Below are 10121 nucleotides of genomic sequence, written 5' to 3'. Positions count from 1 at the left end.
GCCCTGGGCAGTGGTCCTTCCCCCCCCCCCCTCCCCCCTTCATAATTAAAACCAATTATTAATTGGCATTTTTAACAATAAGAGTCTTTAAAAATCACTTTTTTTTTACATACATTCAACTGTTGGAAGTGTTCAGAGGCCCACTATTGCGTTCCCCGACGTCGATGTGTAGCAGTGGAGGGCCGACGGTCATACTTCTTAGCCCATGTAGCATAAAAAAATGATTAAGCACTGCATAATTACATCGACCATTGAATCGTTGAATATTGAAAAGATTTTATTAGCCTCCAGTAGTGCTCCGTGTGGGGGCCCGATCCTCCACTGTGGAGTGCAGCGCCCCTGGCACCCCCGGTCGCCTGGTTATGTGGATTCGTCTAGCTCTTCCTCTAATACTCCGAAGTTGCCCAGGCTATGGTCACCTGAGCCTAGAGCTCCTCCCCACCTCAGGTGGGTCGCTCCCCTTCTTGCAGGATGCGGTGAACGTGTCACCCAATTGATATTTGCTAGGAATCTCAAAGATTCAATAGATTTGGTGGTGATGCTCCGACAGCTAGTTGAAGGACCTCTGCAACGTAAAAATTATGCGATGTCGATTAGTATAATAAACTAAATTTAAATTAGTATTCTAATTCAATTTAAATGATATTTCCTCGAACTCCCGTTCCCGAGTCACACTGGGGATCTACTTCCAAGAGAGATACGGATGATCGTATTTACTCCAGATGATCTCCCTGATACATGTCACGGGCAACTTGTGAGGGATGAATCTGGAAAAGAAATATTAGTTACGCAAAATATCGAGAATGAACAATGAGATTGATTTAATGTTAAAGATAACTTATGATGTTAAAGATATTCCCTCTCCAAAATAAGATGTGCCTTCGAAGGGGAGAGAGTCCTGGGGTCTGGCCCATTGGAGAAGGAAGTTGGAGCTTGGGTAGGAGATAGTGCAGGATTGGGTGCAATATGTGGGGTTGCAGGAGGGGGTTGGAGTACATGGGGTTGTAGTAGTAGGAGGGACGACAATGGAAGGCCCCGGTAGTCAAAAAGGTGTGGCATCAGGTTTGGCAACATGTGTGGGAACAGGTGTGGGAGCAAGTGCGGAAGAAGACAAGCCCTTCTTCCTGCTCCTATAAGTGCTCCCAAACTGCCAAAACATGCGGTCGCTCAGGTGGCGGACAGCCAACGCCACCTGTGGCCATTCGTAACAGGAAAGAAGAGAATATTAAAATTAGTATTAACAACGAAAGTCTCATGAGCAATATATACAAGTAAAAGGTGGAAGGTGCATAATCAAAATAGAAAACACGTGGTAACTACGTCTAAAATTACAAAAGGCAGGAAAGTATGACATAAGTAGAGAAGTAAACATAGGAAGGTGCAAATTTAAAGTAAGCACGTCACAATTATGTCTTAAAATAATGTCTTAAAATAACAAAATTGAAAAAAAAAAAAAGAAAGCACTCAACCAAACTTATAGACCATTTTGATAATGTTTCATTAAATGAACCTGTTGATAATGAACTTAAAAATTTTCTTCTTTGACGTCATCCATATTTTGAGGAACTTCTTCATAAATTTATGTTGTATCCTGTAGGGCAAACATATCTTCGTTTGAACTAGTCTAAATACAAAATCTGACGAGATACCTTGCATTTGGTGAATGTGTTCAATAATACTTTGCATCTTAATAGTTTTTCTTGGTTTATTTTTCATAATCACAACCTAATGAATTTTGTCTCTTTCTCTACCAGGGTACCGAATTTAATAAATCTAACTAGTTTGTCATGCTACAACAAAAGGATCAAACTTCACATATCTTTTATTCATTTTGACTTTGGTAATATCATAAAGGCTAAATGCTCGTGTTCCTTGATTAAGAACAGGATCAAACCACTCACAATTGAACAAATAAACAGTGTTCATAGCACTCGGATATTGCAATTGAACTACTTTAAGTATGTCATAATAATTGATTTTGTTATCTGTGAGTGTGATTTCTCTAATACAAACACCACAATTATGTCTTCTTCCCTTCATACCGAAACTCATGTGAAACCTGTAATCATTGACATTAAATATTTGTCAAGTATTGACTTTGTGATTAGGCCCTCATGTGTGACCTATTAATCTCTGATGTGTACTTTCATTGTTTGTATTGTGAAACTGTAAGAATTTCCAAAGTATAAACTTTGAACGTGACAATTATACTATGTGCTTGTTAATTCAAGAGTTGCTTCGACGTACGTATAATTTGAACAATGTAGAGAATTCTTCTTTAACATTCTTGCTTATTTGAGAGTCATTCCTCATGTTCAAACTGTCCTAAAAACATGTTCATCTCATTATTATTTGTATGTTCAAATTAATTAGTATAACATTATGAATAATAAATGAGAATAATATTTCTGAACGTTGTAAGCCTTACTGTATAAATGGCTAAACTTAAATACAGTTCATTAGAACACATATTGTAATTGTCTGAATCTTTTTATCGCTCAAATACCGTGTACCATGCTTGTCTGATGGTTTTTCTGATATCTAAAATACATATAATTTTGGCTGCGAAGACATGTCATCTAGAGATTTATCTATCTGATGTTTGTTCAAAATAATTGGAACTAAAAGTAATTGTCTTATGTAGCCAGTATGTCTCGCTTATCGAGCCATCTGGATGTACTTTATTCTTAACAGTTCTTTTTTTATTTTATTTAATAATTAGCAAGATAAACACATTTTTGAATAATTATGTTAGTGGATTAGTCTAAAATAAAATATAAATCATGATTGTACATATCGAGAAGATATGTCTGTCAAATGGATACATCCATCTGTACTGTATTGGACCTAGTATAGCCTCATAACATTGATGTATGGGCAGATGCTCCATAGAGTTAAAGAAACCAAAAGAAAATATCTGCTCGAGCTTGCATAATAATAAGGGAATACTCGCATCAAGGTTTCTCAATGAGTCAACATTTAGAGTTTGTGCACACAACTTCTAAAGAATATACTTATTTCGATGGATCAAGCACTGGCATGAGCAATACACTAAATGCAATTGATAGTAAGCACTGCAAAAAAAATTTGTAGTCATGACTCTTCATGAAAAATACCTTCCCAATTCCCAAGTTAAAACAGCGCCACAAATTTGATGCACATCCACCGGGAAACTTCAAAGCATGCACCCATTAAAATATTGTCCTCCGTTGATCTAATGTCGGACAATATATGGCTTTGGATTTTATTAATTTATCTGCATTTATCTCATGAAGTTTTAACCCTTATGCTCACTCTTTCAAATTCAATCTTGTTTTGATGTTGTCTTTCATTTTACCTGATATTCATCATAATATTGAAGATGTTATCAAAAAGATTCTTCTCAATATGCATAATATGAAGATTATGTCTAATCAGATTAGTCATCTAATATGAAAGATATCAGAAAATATTTTTTTTCGTCTAGTTATGTGTTACACCAAAATCAGGAAGACGATTTGAAGCTAATTCTGGCCTCTTAGTGATTTTTTGTATTTCACTGATCATCTGCAATAAATCGACTCCAGTTATCGGGGGGACTTCATCTTCCAATCATATTTATGAAAAATACATCTTTTGTTCCTTCTGAATGGGTGATCATGACCCAAAAATCTTCGATGGCTACCAAACCAGGAATTTTTCATTCCATGTTTCATAGTGAATGCATTGGACATATCCATGTAGTAAGGACAAGTCAATTTTTCAGTAGTGCTCCAACTAAATAGCATTATATAAGCCAGGAAATCATTAATCGTCCACATAACAACAATTTTCAGTTGAAAAACCTATCTTGTAGCGATATCATAAGTAAGCGCATATGTTTCCCACAACATTTAAAGCTCGTCAATCAAAGGCAATTCGTAAACATCAATTTTTTTCTTTGTGGATCTGGTCTAATCAACGTCAGAAATAAGAACGACACGGTCAAGCACGTATCGGGAGGCAAATTATACAGTGTAATGATTATTTACCCGTATTAATACGATATTGTAACATGTTAATACGGTATTGTTACATATTAATACGGTATTGTGACGTGACTGTACGGGTGAACACATCTCTACATAAGTCAAGTCTAACATTGCGTGCTTCAACTGCAAGGTTCAGATAACTACGATATAAATATCTCCAGGCTTTATCACGTTACGGATGACTCATAGAATTAGCATCAATAGATTCAAAACTAATTCATGTCATGTGAGGTGTACACATAGAAGCTAACAGTCTCTGAAGTCGAGGTATGGAGCGGAAAGTAAAAGAAACGCTTGTATGGAATATTTTTACTATTTTTTACCCTTTCTTTGAATCTATCAACACCACTAAATATGCATTTCATCTCTACTGCAACAGTTTTTTAATATATCTTGCAGTCATTAACATAGTAATTTATCTTCTCATATAGTAACCCTAACCTGGACACTAATTTGTTGGTTCTATCTAGGTCATTCGGAACTAAATTCTTTGTAAGGTTTGTCTCCTTCAATAATGTTGTTACCTATTTGAAACATTCCCTGGGCATGTTAAAATCAGATTTATTGTTCAGCATTTTCAGCGTCACTGATAACTTCGTCTGTGCAGTGCAAAATTCTCATAAAAGTGGTTGTGCGGCATTCAGTAAATGATAGAATTGTTGTGTTTTGTTGTTCGGTGTTTGGTTTACATTTGAACACTCAACAAAATGAGTCTTGCATGTATCATGACTCATTTTTTCGTATGTGTCAGGATTGTAATCTTCTGTTTGAGGGGCATAACTTGTTAAGGCACCAACTTGATCGTACTGAACTTCTGGTTCTTGCTCACCATGTGCAGTCCAATTTCAATAATTTGGTTTAAATCTCTTGAGGTATAAATCCAACTTGACTTCTTCATGTGGCAGATACACTTGATTTTTGTGTTTCGCACGTGGACATCGAAACTTATTCTCTATACGGTAGATGAACAGTTGTGATGTCACATGCATAAATTCTTCAGCATCATTCAAGAACTCTTCATTGAGTATTTTTCATTCTAGATATAATCTGTTATACATTCATAATCTCAAGCATAGATATAACTTTATGGATCAGTACATCAAAATCTCAGTTGTGCATATATTTTGTATGTATTAGATATCTAACAACTAACCATCAATCCTTACATATAAACCACACACAATTTCTATGTACAAGATATGTAATACCTAAACATCAAATTTAACATAAAAACAAAACAATTATTATGTATTACACACCTAACACCTAAACTTCAAATTATACATGCAGAGCACACAATTTTCATATATTACACAAAGCAAAAAAATTTTCACACCTCCTGGGGTCAGCTACATGAATTAAACTTTTTTTCTACTTCGTTTCTTATTGAGTGTCATATTTTTATGTAATTCTAATAGATTATGCCCAAGCCTTCTTAGGCCTACCTTTACCTTTCTTAATATAAGCCAAATGTAAATCATTTACAGTTCTAATAGGGTGATCAGATGGTCGACGTTTAAGATGATAAAACTAAATAAAGTGACTCTCTCTATTGTTATCTGCTACTGGAGCTACACCAACCCTTTCACCGATATAATTGTTTCACATTGTCTCTAAGTGTAAAACCACTCATTCCACCAAACTCCTGATTTTTTATAGAATTGATGTTGTAATACAATTTAGAGTTGTATTGAATACGAGTCATGAAAGGCAACATTTTGAAAGCGAAATTGAGAGCATAAATACATACCACAAGAGCAAAGATGATTTTAAAGTTTAAACAAAAACACTAATCATTTAAGCGAAATAATAGCAAATCAAAATTGATTTTAAATGTATTGAAGTTGATTTTAAATTTCAAGCTATTTGTAGAGATTTAAAGGATTTCACTTTATGTTAATTTTTTTCTTATAAATTTTTCAAAAGTACATATTAACTAGGGACATCTATATACATACCGCATATTTCTTGTGCTTACATATTAGACACATATACTTTCATATTTACATGGATAACACTCAAATTTTTAACTTCATATAAAAAGCAATACTCCTACTTTTTAAAATGAAATACAACTTTACATATATTAAAATATTATTAATATAAATATGAAAGTTTGAGTTAAATATGTAAGCGCATACGACTTTTGTGTTATATATGTAATTAATTTAGGAAGCTGCTGCTATTTTTCACATAAATCAACACAATTGCATTAATTGAAACTTACAGCTCAAGGGTAATTCATTTTTAACAACTTTTTAATCAACTTAGCTTTGAGGTAAATGCAAATAAATGCTCCAAATTGCTAATTGGAAAGGGAGTTAGGCTGGGAGTAAAAGAACCTCTAATTACAATTTACAGCATTACTTCTGGCTATTTACTATTGAATGAATGTAAATTTCTTTTAAGTTATACTTTGAATTCTGAGAAAGGAAAAGGTCATCGGGGCCGAGAAGATCAATTGTGAAATGAGTCGCCTATCGCCGAAGGAGCTCAGCGGAGAGAAATTGCCTGAGTGCCGGACTGAAGCGTAGACGAGGAAAGAAAAAGAAAATGAGGCTCTGTTGCGCAGGATGCATATATTAGGGCATTGTGGGGGATTTTTGTCAGATTTGTGTCGAATAAGTGACTGTGTGGGGAATTGTTTTTGAGGTTGTTTATGTCGGCCATCCGACGGATTTGCGTTGGACAATGTCTGACGCTTCTAAGTGAGGTATTTGAGTCAAAAATTTCAACGCAAGGTCGACGGAAATTTCACCGCAAATCGCCTTAATCCAAACGGCTTCCATATTTGCCGCAAATCTAATGCATATCCAACGGTAATATTTGCATTAGACATAGTTCGACACAAATATCGAACGCCAATTAAATCCTCTCTTGTAGTGTATATAGGGTTTTCTTTTCTATGATCCTTGAAGAAGAGGATTACTATAACTTTTGAGTTGGTTATCTCAGGGATTGCACATAAATGAGTTTGGAACAAATTATTATAAAACAGTTTGCATTCTCTACTCTTTAATTTCCAAATCTAAATTTCTAATATTTACTTTCTCGTTTTCAAGTTAAAACAGTTTACAAATTATTTATACTTCTTTCAATGCACTCACTTATGTGGATTCTTAAGGCTTGTTTAAAATATTAAAAAAACCCAATTCCATTGTGCGCGCCAAAATATTTTGCCTACTTTTTGCTGCTTTATGTTTTCAATTAATTTTGAGTTATGTTTTTAGTGGATGGCTTGGATATTAGACTAGACATTATCTAGAGATGCTCTCTTGTGATAACTTGGCTCGGTATTTCTCACTGGTGCAAGTTCCTATGATTAATCAGCCCTTTAGAATCACAAGAGAACACTTCAGAGGAAGGTTACTGGATAGATGCTTTTATGAACGGCAGCGGGGAGTACTATGGGGAGGAGCAGCGGGAGCTCACCAGAAAATGCATCGAAATGACTAGTAGTATGCTAATCAAGCCGGCTTGTAAACCATGATCTCAAGCTCGTGGCTTGGTAAGTTCGGCTCATCACCTCGTTTTACAAGCCAAGCTTGAGCCAGCTCACAAGCCCCTAGGGCAGGTAGCTGTTGTATTCTAGATCTCCCCCAATTGGAGCAATTTCAGAAGACATCAAATATGAATTGAAGAATGAGTTTCAAATTATTCTAAAAAATATTTTTGATCTATTATTAAGCAAACTGAACATTTGAATTTTCAATACCTCTGCATTTGGTATATAATACACTCAAAATCTCTTCAACCAAACAACCTCTTAAATTATCTCAATCCAGTCGCTATTGTATTACTTCCATGTGGACGATAGCTTCAAATAAAACATGCATCATATTAATAAGAAAACGTATTTTCAGAGAAGAAAACCAGACGGCTTTTTTCACTAGTTATTCTATTCATCACCTCATCTTGAATTGGATCAAATTTGATACAGCTAATCTCATTATCATGCTGAGAGCATATGAGCAATTTCTATCTTATTGCATAATCCTTACACTTTAGAAAAATTGGCATTTTTATTCAAATATTGGTATTCATGGAAGGACTAAAGTTTGGTTTACAGATTTCATTTTTTACGGTAGCTTTGCAAAACATCAAAAGAGATTGGCAAGTCCCTATCAGATATAAACTAATTTGCACTTCAAGTTAGATGTTAAAACAAGAAAAATATGTATTTAAACTTGGAATCTGTTTGGGTGGCCGAAGATTTTTGCAAATATGGTTGTAAAGACTGGTGGGCTAAGAGCTTTTTAGATAGCTGAGGTGGGAAATATACATATTTATTCTTTTCAAAAAAGTTAGCAGCCACCATTTTTTAATAGATATTGTTGCAAAAATAGAGCTTTCCACCGCAGTAATTTGCGGAAAGTAGCAAAAAAAATAGTTCCCAAACAACTATGGTGGCTGTCTAAATCGAATTTCCAGCAAAAAATTGTCCCAAGCAGATCCTTAATTGTACTTTTTAGTTTTTTTAGATTATTTTTTATCTAATTAAAATATTTATAACTATTTTGTTATTCCATATCCTTAAACAATGCGTGAAGGATAAATTTGCTTTTTTAATGAACTGTCCAGATTCTGACTATATTTTTGGTGCTCAATATTCAGGCATTTTCTCTTTGCTGTTGGCAAGATCATTGCAGAGAGTTAAGAAGCTTGACAAATTTGAGAAGATGCTGTGAAGGTATATCACCATCACCAGTAGTTAGTTTTATATGAATTATTCATTTATAAGATCTTTGTTGGAAATCAAAATTGGGTAAAGGGTGGGCTATTTTAAATTAGAGAAAAATGTTATGTAATTATTGTATAAAATAGAATTTATATTTTTAAAACTTTCTGTAATTAGATTTATTATATAATTTTTTTTTCTAATTTTGGTTTAAGTTTTCTCACCATTTTATTTAAAATCCTAATTGCACTATCGTATGAGGTAAACATCATTTTTTTGCTGTTGTTTTATGTATAAACTCCTTTTTGTATTCATGTTGTATTTATTTTTGCATATATACGGGCATTTACATGCATACCACCCAATTCTTATGTATTTGCTTATCTAACACCTAAACTTTATTTTTTGACATTTATAACCAAATCTTTCATATCACATCAAAAATATAATTATTTTAACTTTTAAAAAGTGAAATGCATCTTTTCATGCATAGTTAAGATGGTATATATGTAAAAATTATAGTTTAGGTGTTAGATGTGTAAATACATAGGAATTTAGTGGTATGTATGGTAAATCTTCCCAAAATTTAATATGCATCTCTCTTGGCAAGAATGCTGTTATCCTACTCGCCAAATATGGCTCTGCACTATCTCAGTAGTTTCACTGTAACTATGCCTTCAAAATATTTTTTTTCAGTTTCATTTATTAACTGTTGCTGCACTTTTTTATTTGATATGTTTTCTTTTGAGAATGTACTTCTCACTTCCATATCTATTTCAAGAGATTTATAAAAATATATATTGTTTTTTTTTCTAATAAAATTAAAAATTATTAATATTTTTAGGTGCATTTACATACATTGCATACAATTCTTATGTATTTACCTATCTCAAACTACACACATAACACTCAAATCTTTATTATCACATAAAAAATAGTATTAGTATTGTTTTAAAAAAAGTGAAATGCATCTTTTCAAGCATAAGTTTAAAGCACGAAAGTGTTGTGTATGTAAATATCGAAGCTTGGGGGTGAGATATGTAGATACATAAGAATTGTGTGCTTCGTAATTCAATTTATCATATTGATATTGCTTTCAGAACTTCTATTTTTCTCATGCCAGAATTAATTTTATAAAGCAGTTCAGTTTTAATCATGCAATAAATAAAACTGATGTTGTAATTTGAACCTGCTTCAAATATAATGAGATTTAAATATATGAAATTTTTTTTATGTCTAGCTTGCTTGCCCCTTTGTTAGAGAGGCATGCCATTTTTGGTCATATACTGCTTTGATGCTTCCAAGTAATTTGCATGAAGCTAATGGTTTAAATTTATTTATAATTTTATCAAAATTAACATAATTGACTTGCAATTATTTATATTGTTTATTATAATAAAATTAGTTTTTAATTCATTCATATTGTAACTTTT

The 10121-nt window shown here is 33.3% G+C and overlaps 1 protein-coding gene across 4 annotated transcripts in view; it reads left to right on the top strand.

Annotated features, from left to right (window-relative positions):
* The window catches only part of LOC110024366 (uncharacterized protein sll1770-like), a 75300-nt gene extending 66496 nt beyond the window's left edge, over window positions 1–8804 (top strand). For 2 of the 4 annotated variants that reach the window (XM_020724290.1, XM_020724288.1), the window contains one exon: window positions 8625–8804. In XM_020724290.1, coding sequence (XP_020579949.1) covers window positions 8625–8698 — 74 coding nt within the window. In that variant the 3' untranslated portion in view covers window positions 8699–8804. Of the gene's footprint in view, window positions 1–4761; window positions 4883–7340; window positions 7499–8624 lie in introns of those variants that run through there. The other 2 variants (XR_002293987.1, XM_020724289.1) reach the window with 2 other exon arrangements.
* The last annotated feature ends 1317 nt before the right edge of the window (window positions 8805–10121 follow it).

Source organism: Phalaenopsis equestris, unplaced genomic scaffold, assembly GCF_001263595.1.
Source record: "Phalaenopsis equestris unplaced genomic scaffold, ASM126359v1 Scaffold000255, whole genome shotgun sequence".
NCBI lineage: Eukaryota > Viridiplantae > Streptophyta > Magnoliopsida > Asparagales > Orchidaceae > Phalaenopsis > Phalaenopsis equestris.
This window is presented reverse-complemented; position numbering and strand designations above follow the sequence as displayed.